The 16,061-nt window shown below is 43.6% G+C and overlaps 1 protein-coding gene across 5 annotated transcripts in view; it reads right to left on the bottom strand.

Moving 5' to 3' along the window:
- Positions 1 to 16,061, bottom strand: part of LOC126999228 (uncharacterized) — a 67,033-nt gene that overhangs the window by 23,011 nt on the left and 27,961 nt on the right. For 4 of the 5 annotated variants that reach the window (XM_050861574.1, XM_050861573.1, XM_050861572.1 and 1 more), the window contains exons 8-12: positions 9,737 to 9,958; positions 7,517 to 7,629; positions 3,045 to 3,581; positions 1,199 to 1,430; positions 153 to 288 (exon numbers count right to left, since the gene is read on the bottom strand). In XM_050861574.1, the coding sequence (XP_050717531.1) occupies positions 153 to 288; positions 1,199 to 1,430; positions 3,045 to 3,581; positions 7,517 to 7,629; positions 9,737 to 9,958 (1,240 nt within the window). The remainder of the gene's footprint in view (positions 1 to 152; positions 289 to 1,198; positions 1,431 to 3,044; positions 3,582 to 7,516; positions 7,630 to 9,736; positions 9,959 to 16,061) is intronic. The other variant, XM_050861575.1, reaches the window with a different exon arrangement.

Below are 16,061 nucleotides of genomic sequence, written 5' to 3' on the forward strand. Positions count from 1 at the left end.
GCCTCAAAGAGTTCAGCAGAGAAATAAAAGATAGCAAAGGAAGCAACAACTCAGCAAGCTTGGAGGCAGCCAGTTGGAAGAGGGAAGTTGTTGAGCCTGTGACTCTTCTCTGCTGGGAGATAAAAGCTTCTATCATGGGATGTTTGGTTTACCCTTTGTGGTGCCTGGGGCTGGGCTGCTGGGCCAGACTGTGCTCTACTGGACGGAGGTGGGCGAGAGGCAGTGGATGGAGCGCTAGGTGGGCGCCCCAGGCTGGAACTTGACTGGGTATGAGGTCTCCCCAGCGACCTGAAATTGCTGTGGTTAGTGGACCTGATCTGACCATAACAACAGAGCAAAGAGAGAGATAATAGTATAAACCAGGCTTCCACAAATGTGAGGTCACAGTGCCAACACTCTTACTTAAGAAGGAGTTGAAAACAGAAGAACGTCACCTTTCTCAAAGCCACTCATCCACTAACACACCTCAGTCAAGTCTTCACACACTTCACTTTTGTTGACAATGTAAATCAAGACACTTATGACTAAGATTGTGTTCAGATGTTCCTCAACACATAAATAATTCTGTCATCCTCCCTTGCATGTGTTAATGTCCATTCTATTATAAGGAGACCAGAACTGTACAGCATACCTGAGATGAGGTCTCAGTAGGTAATGCAAAATTTAGCTTGAGGATAACTTCAGCACTTCTATAACTGATGATTCTTGAAATGATATCTTATTTGTGCAATTCCAAGGATGAATGCACTGTTGCCTTGAGGGGAGGTCAGGGCTGCCAAAGAAGCCTAAATGTCTCTCCCAGAGAGCCTAGCTTAGTGGAGGGTTGCTGAAAGGGTATAAGTCTGGTCATATTTGTTGTGCTACCTATGCCACTTGGGGATAGCAAGGCAACTGTATGTGTAAGTCATCTGCCTTTAACACTCTTAACCCATCTGCTGTGATTGGCACAGATTTGGCTTTCACTGGTTGCCTGGTAACATATACTCCCAGGTCTTTCTCTGCCTCTGTGGTGTGGTGTGGAGTGGAGTGTTTCCTAGTGTAGTATTGGTATAATACCCTCCCAGGTGCAGGACTTTATTTTTTCTTCATTGAATTTTATATCAGCCTTTTTTGATCCATTCCTGTAGCTTGGTGAGGTCTTCTTGTAGGAAATCCACAGTCAAGGGGTTAAAAGGGAGTGGATGATACAAAAACTCACCCTGGTGGACCTGTGCCAAGGCTCTGTGCAGGCTGTGAAGCAACAGCTGCCTGAAATTCTGGACTCATGATGCTCTCTGGGGCTGGCACAAACTTGCTGGACCCCATTAGCTGACTGCCCACCTCTGTAAAGGACCAGTGAAGGGCTTGTTTTTGAGGTGGCAGAAAGGGGATTGGGGTACAGGAGGTATGCTGAGGCTTAAATGAAACCACACACAAATGCCCACCATTCACTGATCCAAGAAAAAGAAGAAAGGGGAAGAAAAGAAAATACATTGATTGAATTTAGTTACAACTATGCCTCATCACTTCCTTCTTCCATTTCTGTCCTTACAAGTAGGTTACTTTAATATTCATGGAGATTCCTCAACTCATTATTAAGCAGTGCCTCTTCTAGTCTTTGGGGGCACTAAGTAGCATGATGTTTGGGGCCCAATAATGCGCCACTCCTAGCTGTATTAATATTCATAAACATTCCCTTAGTTGAATTGATATTCATGAACATTCCCTTACCTATGTTGATAATCATGAACATTTTCTTAGCAGCATTGATATTCATGAACATTCTCTTATAGTCACACTCAAATATGAAGCACATTTGGGTGGGGCTCCCGCCTCTCCCCAGCTCTGCCTCATCACCCCAAATGTGTGTGTGTGTGTGTGTGTGTGTGTGTGTGTGTGTGTGTGTGTGTATATATATATATATATATATATATATATATATATATATATATATATATATATATATATATATATATATATATATATATATATATATATATATATATATATATTATCAGCTATTTACTATTTGAAAATGTGTATTAAGTATTCTGTATATATCAAATAAAGTTATGTAGTGCTATGAATGTGTCACTTTTTGGGATAATACCAATGAATAGTATAAATCCCATAACATGTGACACTGTTGCTCTCCTACGTTGTCAGCGAACAGTGATCAAGGACACCATTCACTTCCTCTCTGTCCTCCACCCGAGATAGCAGCTACTTCAACTTGCTCTCGTGTGCTCCACAGTTGATAGAAAAAACTTGTTTACAATGTGAAAAAGTATTCTTTAAGAAGAAAAGGCTAAAAACTTTATATTTCCTTCTTCAAGGGTACGTTGGCAGCAGCATGGAAGGGAAAACCTCATGGGGGCCCACCCAAAACAACTTCATAGCTGCGTCTGACTATAACTGTATTAACATGCATGAACATTCTCTTAGCTGCATATATATTCATAAAGATTCCCCTGGCTGTATTAATATTCATCTTATTATTAGAGTGCGCCAGTTCTATCCTATGGTGGCACTAAGTGGCAGCATATTTGGGGCCCATGATGCATAATCATTGTATTGTTAGGCAGTGCCAGTTCTAGTCTTCTAGTTGCATTAGCAACATGTTTGGGGCACCATAACACATCTTCTCCTGGCTGTATATGGGTAAATGGATATCTTGAACCATGAAGTAGCAAGCTTAATTTTCACAATATTTGAAAAAAATTGCAGAAAGTTGTATTACTTAATAGATGTCTGGGAGTCCATGCAGACAAAAGGGGCAGCTAGTACTGCTTGTGTACTAGGTCTGGCCTTACTTATTAAACTTAGGTGTCAAGATATTAAGATGAACAAAATACTAGGCAAGATTGTTAAAGACCCAATAATACTTGAAAATGAATATGTTCAGGAGAAGAGTATCAAAACACCTTTCCAACTGAATCTAACTCTTTCCTTTGGAATTTCCTCCTGCTCTCTCACAGCAGGAGCAGCATTAAAGTATATTTTTTCTCTCTCGATCTGTTTAGCCCTTGAGCTGCCTGAGTAAACATTAGCTGCCTTCTCTGTACCTTGTGAGTCCAGGTCCTCCACTTGCAGGTCAGCCTCAGCCCTGAACAGACTAGTAGGTCGAGGGTGGCCATGGGGGGCAACCTGCACCACACACTCCCCCCACGCCTCCGTCTCCCCATTAGTCAGGTGACCGTGACCCTCTAGGCTGGTTGCACTGGGGTCTGGGGGTTCAGATGGTGTCAAGCCAAGGGAATGTTTGAACTCCTCCTCGCCCATGGACTGACTCATGGGGTCAAGGCCCAGCGAACGGGACAGCTGCTCTGCCCCGAGGCTGCGGGACATAAGGTTGGCTGAGTGCTGCGGCCGCGTGGATGGACCAGCCAGCTGTGCCAGGATAGATGGGTCCATACTCTGCGTCATGAGGCTTGGCGTCTCTGGCGTGCGCAGGTCTCCACCATAAAGGGTGTTGGACAGTTCCACGTGGTAGGAACGTGCACTGCTGCCTCCACTGCCGCCTCCTAAGTCCCCCCTGAGAGATGCTGAGTGAGAATGTGTGCGACGGTGACACTCCCGGGCAGGTGCTGGTCGCGAGGGTGCTGTGGGGGTGAAAGGAGTCACTTAGCTGCTATAGGCAACACAATACTGGTGGCTAGCAGAATGCAAGGAGCACAAGCATTCCTCAATTTTGTGACTATCTTTGTACCATCCTTGAAGTTTGAGAAACATAATCTTTATAAAAATTAAGGAATGACTGTAATGAAAAAACTTACAAACACAGAGTAACCAAGCTATCCCATGTTAAAATAGCTCCACCATATAGGTAACCAAGCCCCATTTAAAGCAAAAGTCATTTAAGCTGCAGCCTTTTTTATAGAATGTCCTGCTTTCCAGACATCAAGCAATGGCTATTTTTTCATTATATTTTCCTGCCTTCTCAAATTTAGACTGCATGCTTTTGTAACGGTCCGAATGTGAGTGAACGAGAATGTGAGTAAGTCAGTGAGTAACAGAGTGAGTAAGTGTGAGTGCATGAATGAACGAGAGAATGTGAGTAAGTCGGTGAGTGACAGTGAGTAAGTGTGAGCGAGTGGGAGCGTGAATGAGTGAGAGTGAATGAGTGAGAGTGAATGAGTGGCTGAGGAATGTAAGTGCGTAAAAGGTTATGAGAAAAGGTAGGCGGTGGCCGAAGTGGTAGCGTACTGGGCCAACATTCACCGCGTGATGGACAACGCGGGTTCGAATCCCCACGCTACCACTCGGATTTTTCAGTCACCGCCGAGTGGCTTAAAACTACCCACATGCTGTCCTGAAGACCACCCATCAACCCGGACTCTAGAGGAAGCCGTCCAAGCAAATCAAGAACGAGTTCCGGGGAGCAGCATGAGCCAATGCAAGATGGCGCCACTATAAACACTCGCCTGCGCCAGAACGGGCTGGGCTGACCATCAGGCCCCACCTAGAAGAAGCCTTGGGCCGACCATCAGGCCCCACCAGGAAGATGCCTACCGGCGCAACTGGCAGCGACGTAAAAAAAAAAAAAAAAAAAGATAACACGGCGAGCGAATGAGTAAATATCGTGAACGAGAGTTACTGAAATCCCTCATCTCAAAGCCTCGAACCCCTCCAAGAAACCAATAACTAGTTAGTTAGGTAGGGTTTGATTGTAAAAGAATGTTCCGGATGGGAGAGAGAGTCCATAATGTGGGGTTAAAAGATCACGTAAAGAAGGGGGAGGAGCTTAGCGAGGAGCGGAGGCGAGAAGGCGAGGGCAAGGAGACCCACGGGCCAGTGAGGAGACAAGCACTCCTACAGCAAGGCACAAGCTTGAGATACGCGAGGAGACGAACACCCCAACAGCAAGGAAAGGCAGCGAGAAAACACCGAAAAGCGGGCTGGTCAGAGAGGTGTCCATCTCTCCACTCAGCCCCCGACCTACACACCACCCACGGCCTGCTGTGTGAGGCGGGCTAGTCAGGAGACGAGCAGCAGGAAGCAAAGAAAGGCAGCGAGTTGGAGTTGAGTGAGAGAGGTGTCCATCTCTCCACTCAGACCCCCCCCTGAAAAACCACCCACGGCCTGCTGTGTGAGACGGACTACAGGATGGGAACTTGTATGGCGGGGTAACCTGCCCCTCGACTGCCCTGGGGGCCGAAATACCACTGCCCAAGCTGCTCACTACACCAAAGGGCGCCTGCCTCTTCACACCACCCGAGCCGCTCCATCTCCACATCAAGCGGCCCCCGTCTGTCCATCACCAGGACCGCCCATTCCCATCGTGGACGTCCCCTGCCGAGCCTGACACTCACGCCAGCTCCTGCTTCTCCGCATCCGGCAACTAGAGCTAAGCATTCTGTGTATTCCCCAAATCTCCCTTGTGCCAGTAGCTAGCTAGATTAGAGGCCCACAGCCTGTCAGTCATTCTTTTTTTTTTTTTTTTATTAGTACTCTGCTAACCTTTGCAAAAAGGAAACCAAATACATATTTATATACAACCTTACAGTGAGTGTTATCATTTGGAGCCTGTTTTGCTGCTCATTTGAGATTACTGAACCATACACGCATCCCCCCCCATAGTACATTATCACCATCCAGTTTCTTAATGCTGTCTCACAAGTGGTTCCCACGGAAATCCTCCCACCTTCCATAATTAATCACACTAGTAACGCCCTTCTGGTCACAAACCTCGGAACAAGTGTTCACTTGTCCTGAGGCCTTAACATCCGGGACCAGCGCTAGACGACTACCACGCTACCACATACCATCACAACCACAGTGGTCGTCAAAAAGGGATGTAGCTTTAATTATTTTCTTTTGCACGCTACACTTTTTTTTCTGAATTATGTTTTTTCTGTTAACAAGCATTCATAATAGTGGTATTGTTAAACCAGCGGATACTGAATGAGCAGATTTTAACCCCTTGACTGAGGATTTCCTACAGGAAGACATCACCAAGCTACAGGAATGGAACAAAAAGTGGCTGCTACAATTCAATGAAGAAAAATGTACAGTCATGCACCTTGGGAGGGGATATCCACCACACCAATACCACATGGGAAACACTCCACTATCCACCACAGAGGCAGAGAAAGACCTGGGAGCATATGCTACCAGGCTACCAGTGAAGGCCAAATCTGTGCCAATCGCAGTGGACAGGTTAACTACAAAATGTAGCCCCCTGAGTTGCTGCAGGTCCGTTTCTCTCCATGGGTCTATTTCTTTTAGCCATTATTAATTATTTCTTTCAGTTATCAAAAGAAGAAAGAAATGAGATAGAACATGTAAAGAGCTTTCCTTTCTCTCGTTCCTGTTCTCACATTCTCTCTGGGCATGATAAAGACTCAACACCAAGACAAACGCCCCTTAAGCATCCTGAAGCTTTAATATGAAAAAAGATGGCAAGATGAGACATACTTTTCCCACCTTGCCTTAGAACACAGATCAGGAAGTAGATATAGAGGACCCTAACTTACATTCTCTCTAAGGCTGAATACTCAAAATACCAAGACAAACAGCCACTTACAAGCACCCTGAAGATAAGACAAATTTTCCTTGTCTTACCTGAGAAAATAAATCAAGAGCAGGACCCTAAGAGCAAATAGAGTAATACAGATGTTGAGGTTCCTGGCACACCAACACTACTACTGCTGACTCAGGCCATACACCCCCTCTTGAAGGGAATATTAGGAGAATTTTACCTGCTAACATCATCATCATCATCATCATCGTTTAACGTCCATTTATTCCCTATGGTGGGGCTGAACGGGATATGAGCCTCCTCCACTGTTGCCGGTCCATAGCCATTTCTTCTGTGATGTTCAGCCTCCTCATATCTTCCTCCACCCCCCCCCATCCCCTCTCTTCCCCTTCCCTCACTTCCCCTCACTTAATCTCGTCCCTTCCTATGACTCTGTTTGCCTCCCAAGTGTTTCCTCTCCTCATGTCCCATTTATCGCCTCCTTTCGTCCGGTCTTTCCCCATTCCATCGTTCCATCATGCCTAGTGAGCGCTCATAGCCTTTACTACTAAGGTGATGGAGCGAGGAAATAGGGAGTTAATTGACCTTTCTCCACGTCTTCCTTGGCCTTCCTGGAGGTCTTTTGCCCTCTCTCTACCTCAAAGTTCAGTGCACGTCTCAGGATGTGTTCTTCTCCTCTTCTCCTCACATGTCCAAACCACCTTAATCTGGTCTTACTCAGCAACTCCTCCAGGCCCTAACAGTAAGCAGGTAAGTAGCTACGTCTTACCCTCCTGTGTATTTACCTTAGCTCTGTCATCGTGTCCTCCTGATAGGAAACTCTACAAGAATTCACCTTCTGTTGAATAACTAAAATTTCTCCTTGCTAGAGATAAGCAGGCAAGCAGCTATGTCTGCCTCATCTAGTCCCACTGCTGCGAATATCTACATAACTTCTACTTCCTTCTAATGCTGTTGGTTGTGTGTATACTCTGTTTGCTTGTGGTGCAGCAAGTTACAGTACAAAGAAGGGCTCTGAATTGAGTTAAAATTTGTTGGATACGGGATCTCACTCACCGGTGTTCCGTCGCAGCGAGGCAGAGCGCACGGCACTGCGTCGGTGGAGAGCCGGAGAGTCATGTTGGCTGTTCGACCTGCTGCCAGCACGCCCATTTACTGGCTCGCTGCCACTGGGGACAACAAAGTTTTTCTTCATCTTGTTAATATTATTATTATCATTATTATTATTGTTATTATTATTATTATTATTATTATTATTATTATTATTATTATTATTATCACTAATATCTTTACACTCTACCCTTGATTTAACAGATCTCAGTTTAACAGACCTTGATTTAATGGATTTCAGTTTTAATGGACTTCATCTGCTACTGGACAAGACTGGACCACTCAAAAAGTGTACTTCCTTAAAAATGTGTCCACAAGGTGGCTACATGGTGGTGTGGTGCTCCTGCCAAATCACACACGTCTTGCAGGACACATCTACTATATACTACTGTACCAGCACCATATTGTAATAAGTATACCATGCAATACACAAGACCAAGACTTGGGAGAGGGAGAGTGTGATTAACCCTCACACTACCATTGCAATATACTGTAGGGATTACCAGTTTTGCAGCACCATTTTTTTATCACCACAGTTTTGCAGCACCATTTTTTATCACCACAGTTTTGCAGCACCATTTTTTATCACCACAGTTTTGCAGCACCATTTTTTATCACCACAGTTTTGCAGCACCATTTTTTATCACCACAGTTTTGCAGCACCATTTTTTATCACCACAGTTTTGCAGCACCATTTTTTATCACCACAGTTTTGCAGCACCATTTTTTATCACCACAGTTTTGCAGCACCAATTATTATCAACACAGTATTGCAGCACCATTTTTATCACCACAGTTTTGCAGCACCATTTTTATCACCACAGTTTTGCAGCACCATTTTATATCACCACAGTTTTGCAGCATCATTTTTTATCACCACAGTTTTGCAGCATCAATTTATATAACCACAGTTTTGCAGCACCATTTTTTATCACCACAGTTTTGCAGCACCATTTTTTATCACCACAGTTTTGCAGCATCATTTTTTATCACCACAGTTTTGCAGCACCATTTTTTATCACCACAGTTTTGCAGCACCATTTTTTATCACCACAGTTTTGCAGCACCATTTTTTATCACCACAGTTTTGCAGCACCATTTTTTATCACCACAGTTTTGCAGCACCATTTTTTATCACCACAGTTTTGCAGCACCATTTTTTATCACCACAGTTTTGCAGCACCATTTTTTATCACCACAGTTTTGCAGCACCAATTTTTATCAACACAGTTTTTCAGAACCATTTTTATCACCACAGTTTTGCAGCACCATTTTTATCACCACAGTTTTGCAGCACCATTTTTATCACCACAGTTTTGCAGCACCATTTTTATCACCACATTTTTTAAGCTCAATTTTTTATCACCACAGTTTTGCAGCACCATTTTTTATCACCACAGTTTTGCAGCACCATTTTTTATCACCACAGTTTTGCAGTACCATTTTTTATCACCACACGAACTTACAAACAAGACCAACCGTGAACCACGATCAAGACCAACACCAAAACAATAACAATGGATGCTGACAAATATGGTAACATACACCATTACAAAGCAACAGACTCTTCACAGTAACAGACTAGTTGACTCCCTACGTGGTCTGTTAAATTGAGGGTCAAGTGTATTAGGAGAGAGAGAGAGAGAGAGAGAGAGAGAGAGAGAGAGAGAGAGAGAGAGAGAGAGACCTAATCTAAACAGAGTAAAGAGAGAAATAGGAGTAAACATAAGTAATAAGAGTGGCATTAAGTAAACAGTATTATGAGAATAAGGTCGGTTTTATAAGCCACTTTCGCTTCTCATATCAGCTATTTCTAAAGGTCAAAGAGGGGATCAATTGGGTTCTAATGAGTGTTTCTTTAGGTTCATGGTACAGAAGAAGGGTCAAACTACCACCAGGTCATAAAACTACTCCTGGAAATGCCCAAAACTCCGATGAAAGCCTTGTCAAATATGTGTGCCAGGGCGACGAAATGTTTAGTAATATGGCCCTGTATAATAAGAATAATATTAAGTAAACAGGATAATCATTGACAACAGGAAGTTTGGCCAGCGATTAACAGAGGCAGTTAGAGGACCACCATCGAATGTCTGACCTCATAATAAAAACATAAAAATTGCGAAGAAAAACAAATGACAACGATGATGATGATGATGGCCGGCCTACCTCACATCCTGCCCGTTAACTGTTGTGTGGCGCAGGTCGTGCTGGTGTTGCTTGGCCAGCTGGAGAATCTTGGCAAGTTTGTCATCGTCGTCTGGGAGGTCAGCGCCGCCCCAACCACCCCCAGCCAGGCACACCCCGGACAAGTACTGCACCAGAGCGGCATGTTCACCAACCTGGAACCCTCGACCCTTGCCCTGCGAGTACAGCCACTCCGCCTTGAGGCTGCCAAGACACATAGGGGCCAGGAGAGAGAGAGAGAGAGAGAGAGAGAGAGAGAGAGAGAGAGAGAGAGAGAGAGAGAGACCCCATAACATGATGAGAATCCACAAAAAAAAATCATCCTTGTCATTTTTACTATTATTGTTGGTATGACTATTACAATTACTATTATCATTACAGGTTGAGAATCCATTATCTGAAATTCCAAAATCCGAAAGTTTTCATTTCATGGGCGGGGACATGGTCTATATGGAGGCCGTCAGGGTCAGGCGTGTATGTCCCTCCAAGGAGGGAAAACAGACCCTTGCCGGGTGATGGCTCATGAAGGGGAGGGGACGATACCGATAGACCGACTTTATTGCCTGACGTCAGCCTAGCCGACCAAGTTGGCCTTTCAACAAGGACTGGTGTGTCTCTTTGTACCAGTCATAGACGTGAGCGTGGGTTCCCTTATTTTTGCCACAAGACAAGAGTGCTCAAAGCGGAAAACAATGGGAATAGAGCAAGGCCATGTAGAGGGGGGAGGCCCCTTCACTGGGGGGGTCAGTAGGCCATGACATAGCGCAGGTAGTGCTAGGTAGTGTTGGGTCAGCTGACGGCGATAACATTGAAAAACTTGTAAACATTAACAATATTTGTGCCTCTTACTAAGACAATACTGCCATACATGTGCTGCGTGCCTTACTGTGAAGGAAATTTCAAAACAGGACCTACAGTGAGCGTGTTTTCCTTCCCCCAAGACAAGGAGGTGTCCGCCAAGTGGCTGCATGCCACCAACGAAGCAACAAACATGATATATGTTCAGCATCGTCAGATGAGTACAGTTAGTACAGCCAGTGAGTTTAAAATCCATTACGGATGTTTTAAATAAAGGTAGATGAGGGTTTAGCCGGCATTATAACAGCCAATAATATAGTTTATAAAACAGCCTGTATTACACATGTATTATATATGAATATTCATTGATGTGAATATATGAGTATGATGCGTTGTGACAGGAATGTGACTATGTGATATGAATATGTATATGGTATCATTAATTACTGAAGAATATAATATGAATATGATGTGATTCTTTAAATATGCTATGCATATTATAATATATGATGTGCAAATGAATATGAATAACATGATATAGTTCTATGAATATAAACATGTAACATGGATATGAATATAGATGTAAAAGATCTGAATATATGATATGAATATGAATAAAATATGGTTATGTGATATGAATGAAAAATACATATGAATAACTACCATGTTACTGGGATATGATAGGCTGTTATGAATAAGAACGTGATGTGATTATAATGAGGATATGATATGACATGGATACCATGAAAAACATTTTATCTGATGTGAATATGAATTTTAATATCATACGAATATTATAACCGGTTTCAATAAACGACAAAGCCTTGCTTCGTGGCAAGGCACATTGTATACTATACTGTGTGTGTGTGTGTGTGTGTGTGTGTGTGTGTCATGCCCCGAGATTTGATTTTCTCTTCCTTTTTTTTCCAACATGACCTCTGCGTGTATCGAAACACACGAGAAATTAATAAAGACCAGGAGAGGGTATTCACCGGCTGCTTGGGATTGAACCCGCGACCAGCGTGACGAGAGAGCCACTCCTTACCAAGTCGGCCAAAGAGGTACCCCACTGGCTAAGTGGGTTATGGGAGGCTCGTTCATCAGGCATAGTCACCACACTACATGTATTTAAATAGTTGTGACATATGGGAAAAGAGCTACGCTCGCGCTGTCCCGTCTCCATATCCTCTCTTATTCAACTTCCTTAAAAACATGAATGTTACTTGCACAAACCACCTCCTCCTCCAGTCTATTCCATAGCTCAATGCTTCTGTTTGGGAAGCTAAACTTTTTCATATCTTGCCTACACGTGGTCGCCCTCAACTTCTTTCCATGTCCTCTTGTTTCTCTCTCACTCCACACGCACAGGTCCTCTCTGTCCAGATTCTCCACCCCGCTCGGCACCCTGTACACCGCTATCAGGTCTCCTCTCTCTCTTCTTCTCTCCAGGGTTGTGAGCCCCATGCTCTTGAGTCTCTCCTCATATGTCCGATCACTAAGTTCCGGTACCATCTTAGTTGCCACTCTCTGCACTCTTTCCAGCTTTCTTATGTTCTTCTTTTCGTAAGGAGACCAGACCACTGCTGCATACTTCAACCTTGGCCTTATCATTGTAATTATTATTTTCTTCATCATCTCTTCGTCCAAATACACAAATGCCGTCCTTATGTTCTTCAGCAAATTCATAGTTTGTCCCGTTATCCTGTTGATGTGTTTGTCCGGTGACATGTTCTCTGAGACAGTCACTCCCAAATCTTTTTCTTCCATTCCTCTACATATTATCTCACTTCCCATCTTATAATCGTATTCACATTTTCTACCACTCCTACCAAACTATTTTTTTACATTTCCCAAGGTTAAACTCCATCTGCCATGTACCACTCCACTCCCATATTTTATCCAGGTCTCTCTGCAATGCCTCACAGTCCTTCACATCATTCACTCGTCTCAATAGCTTTGCATCATCTGCAAACAAACTCACATAGCTGGTCACTCCGTCCACCATATCATTTATATAAACAGCAAACATTATTGGCGCCAGCACCGAACCTTGTGGGACCCCACTCCTCACAGGGCACCAGTTGGAAACCCTGTCCCTGATTATTGTCCTCATTTCCCTGTTAGTTAGGAAGTTCTCCAGCCACTTAATCAGTCCATCACCCACTCCACCCCTATTTTTAATTTTCCAAATTAGTCTTCTGTGTGGTACTTTGCCAAATGCCTTTTTCAAATCCAGGTACATTCCATCCCCCCAGCCTTCTCTCTCTTGTAATAAATCTGTCACCCTTGAGTAATAACATAACAAGTTGGTGACACAAGATCTCCCTCTCCTGAATTCAAACTGACAATCCGAGATAATTTTCTCACTTTCTAAAAAAGTGTGTGTGTGTGTTACACTTCTGGATCTGGATACATGATGCGCAGGGCACCTGTACAGGTGCATAACACGCATATATATATATATATATATATATATATATATATATATATATATATATATATATATATATATATATATATATATATATATATATATATATATATATTCCTTCACCCATCAAGAAGCCCAAATTTCTTGACATTATGTTCTTTGACCCCTTCCCTACGGCCAGACCAAAACAGCAGCGCCCCGCGCCGTATCTGGGATCGCCGCGTGCACCAAATTTCAAATGTTGCTATTGAATATAACAAGTTTTCAGCCATAAACTCAACATAATCATCATGTATTATACAGTACCCTCTCAAGTTTCGCGATCCTCGAGTTTAGCGCTTAGTCCTAAATTCTTACCATCATGACTTTCACGCATCACCGCCACGAGTTTCGTGCTGTTTTGACATGTTCGGGTCACGTCTACCTACCGTCGGCGTCATGCGTGCTGCCTTAAAAGGTGGTGTCCAACCATTGGGGCTATGGGCAACCACGGTTGCCCGTATGCCCAACCGGGAGCAAGTTGTTGGTTGTCCGTATGAATGGAAAATGGTTGTGAGTACGAGCGTGGGTACGTGGGTACCTCATGGCTGTATGTAAACAAACAGACGACAGCAGTGGCTGAGGAGTGAGGAGCAGTGGAAGATGGTTCACCAACAGACTCGTAATATGGACTGGCAGAGCTGCTTTGCTTACTACTTGATTAACAAGATAACAGAACACCCCGTGCTGTGGAACCACAGTCCAAAAAACATTTTTCTCGAGTCTGTGAAAATTGTAGATCTCCCAGTGATGTTTTCCTCTTCTTCTTCTTCTTTTGACCTGTAATGCTTGGTGAAAAGTAACAGTGGAAAATAGCAAAAGGGCATAGAAAACCAAAATCAGGGAAAGAAAAAAACAGAAAAACACCTAAGTTCAGGGTGGAGTGTATAAGTGCACACTGAAGTAACTAAGGGCCACTTTCAGTCACTGTTTGTTTTGATCGTTACCAATGGCGGCGACCGACGCTATAGTTTTCCACGTGAAATTGGCCTATGGGGTAGTGGTGGCTGCAGAGAAAGCGACAGGTGTTGAGAGTGTGTGGTAAGGTGCGGGGCGAGGCTAACCCCGCAGCCGCCACGAGGTGCCATTGTAAAGGCAATACCTCCGACACCATCACATCACATCACATCACTACCCATCGGCCAGTTTCACGTGGAAATACTAGAACGGCGATCTCGGCCATTGGTAACGATCAAAACAAACAAAATGACTGAAAGCGGCCCAAAGTGCATGTTGTGAAGTATATAAGTGTGGAGAAGGAGGACCTAAGAAGCGATACAAAGCATTACAGGTCAAAAGAAGAAGGTCCACTATACACTGGCTGGTGTTGCAAAAAATATCTTCCCACTGAAATTAGTCATTCTGCTGTCCACCACGCATGCACGCTGTGGGAATACACAGCATTAAAAGTGTTAATTTACCTGGATTTGTTCTTTTTTGTCCGCTTGTGGTCTCTGTGAGCGGTGAGGGAAATGTGGAAGCAGTAAGCAAGTTGAACCTCTCCGAGCTATTTTGCGATTGCGGCGGCAGTTTACGTTCAATAGGCATTAACAAGTCAATCATGATGTTAGTGATGTAATGATTTATAACAGAAAGAGTTAGCAGATTATACCATAACACACAGAAAACTACCAGAAGCTATAGGTTTGTCCAACTGTACCACGGGTGACCGCGAGCAACCGCCCTTACATTAGCAGACGACACCACGTGGATCACAAGCGTGTATTCAGAACTGCCAGACAATTGTAAGGCAGCCGCCTTCAACTGTGGCTTCAGAACGACCTGTTCTCACTTCCCATTTTCTGCCTATTACCAAGGTACGTATTTTGAGATAACAAGGGAGTAAAGTAAAAAAAAATTGTGATAACAAGGGAGTCAAGTCGAAAACAGTTTTTTTTTTCCACGGGCCGGAACCAATAAGCGCTTTTTCATGTATTTCAATACCTCGAGTTTCGCGATCCTCGAGTTTAGCGCTATACCTTCGGAATGAAGCAAGCACGAAACTCAAGAGGGTACTGTATATGAAAACATACAGAATTAAATGGTGCATATAAAGAAACATAAATTAATTGATAATTTTGAGATCTAAGCATAAATATAGATACAATAACTCGTATATTGGCTAAAGCGAGCTAGTACACAGCATGCGCGTCCTCGGATATGGTACGGGGTACACAAGGACGCAGTATACGCGCCCTCATGTTGAAGGGGTTAATATCTGAGACTTCGCTGATAAGTTTTAACTGATGTGGTTGAGTCATTATTACTATTTTGCATATTTAATGAATAAAGTATTTGTTCAGTATATTCCAATACGATAATAATAGTTAAACAACAGTTTGTTTGCAGTCAGTTATCTTTTCATTATGTATGTTAAAACAAGTAAAAATACAAATAAACATACAAACAACAGAAGCAAAACAGTGAGGTAGAGGCCTGACAGCAGCCCAGGCTGAGCTGACCGCTACCTACCCAACTAACATCATTAGAGGAGTGAAGAGGCCCTCCCCCTTCTAGATGGCCTTGAATAGAATCTCAGTTAGGTTTGCCACCGTGAGCTAAAAAAATAAGGAACACAACATCCCATTCTTCAATACAGTACGAATCCATGTTTTAAGGAACAGGTGACAACCCTAAAATTTCTCTGGCCTGCCATGACTGACAGCCACTGCCCGCTGCTGGTGAAGGCAGGAGGAAGTGGGGAGAGACGTGACGACGCGTATTTTACACGTATTTCAGGACAACCCTTGACAAACATAATTTTATGGACTGGTTTTGTGGTTCACCAAAAAATGCACTCACTACAGTTTTAAAATACTGAATTTTATCTGCTTAGCCCTTTCAATACAGTGACGCAGACGTCGGCGTCACAGTATGGAAAGGGTTAAGAGGAAATGGAAGAGGATTAATCCTCCTCTAAACCTCTTAATCCTCTTCTAAACCTCTTAATCCTCTTCCATTTCCTCTTAACCCCTTCAACACGAGGATGCGTATACTGTGTCCTTGCGTGCCCCGTACCATATCCGAGGATGCGCATAC

Source organism: Eriocheir sinensis, chromosome 16 (assembly GCF_024679095.1).
Source record: "Eriocheir sinensis breed Jianghai 21 chromosome 16, ASM2467909v1, whole genome shotgun sequence".
Taxonomy (NCBI): domain Eukaryota; kingdom Metazoa; phylum Arthropoda; class Malacostraca; order Decapoda; family Varunidae; genus Eriocheir; species Eriocheir sinensis.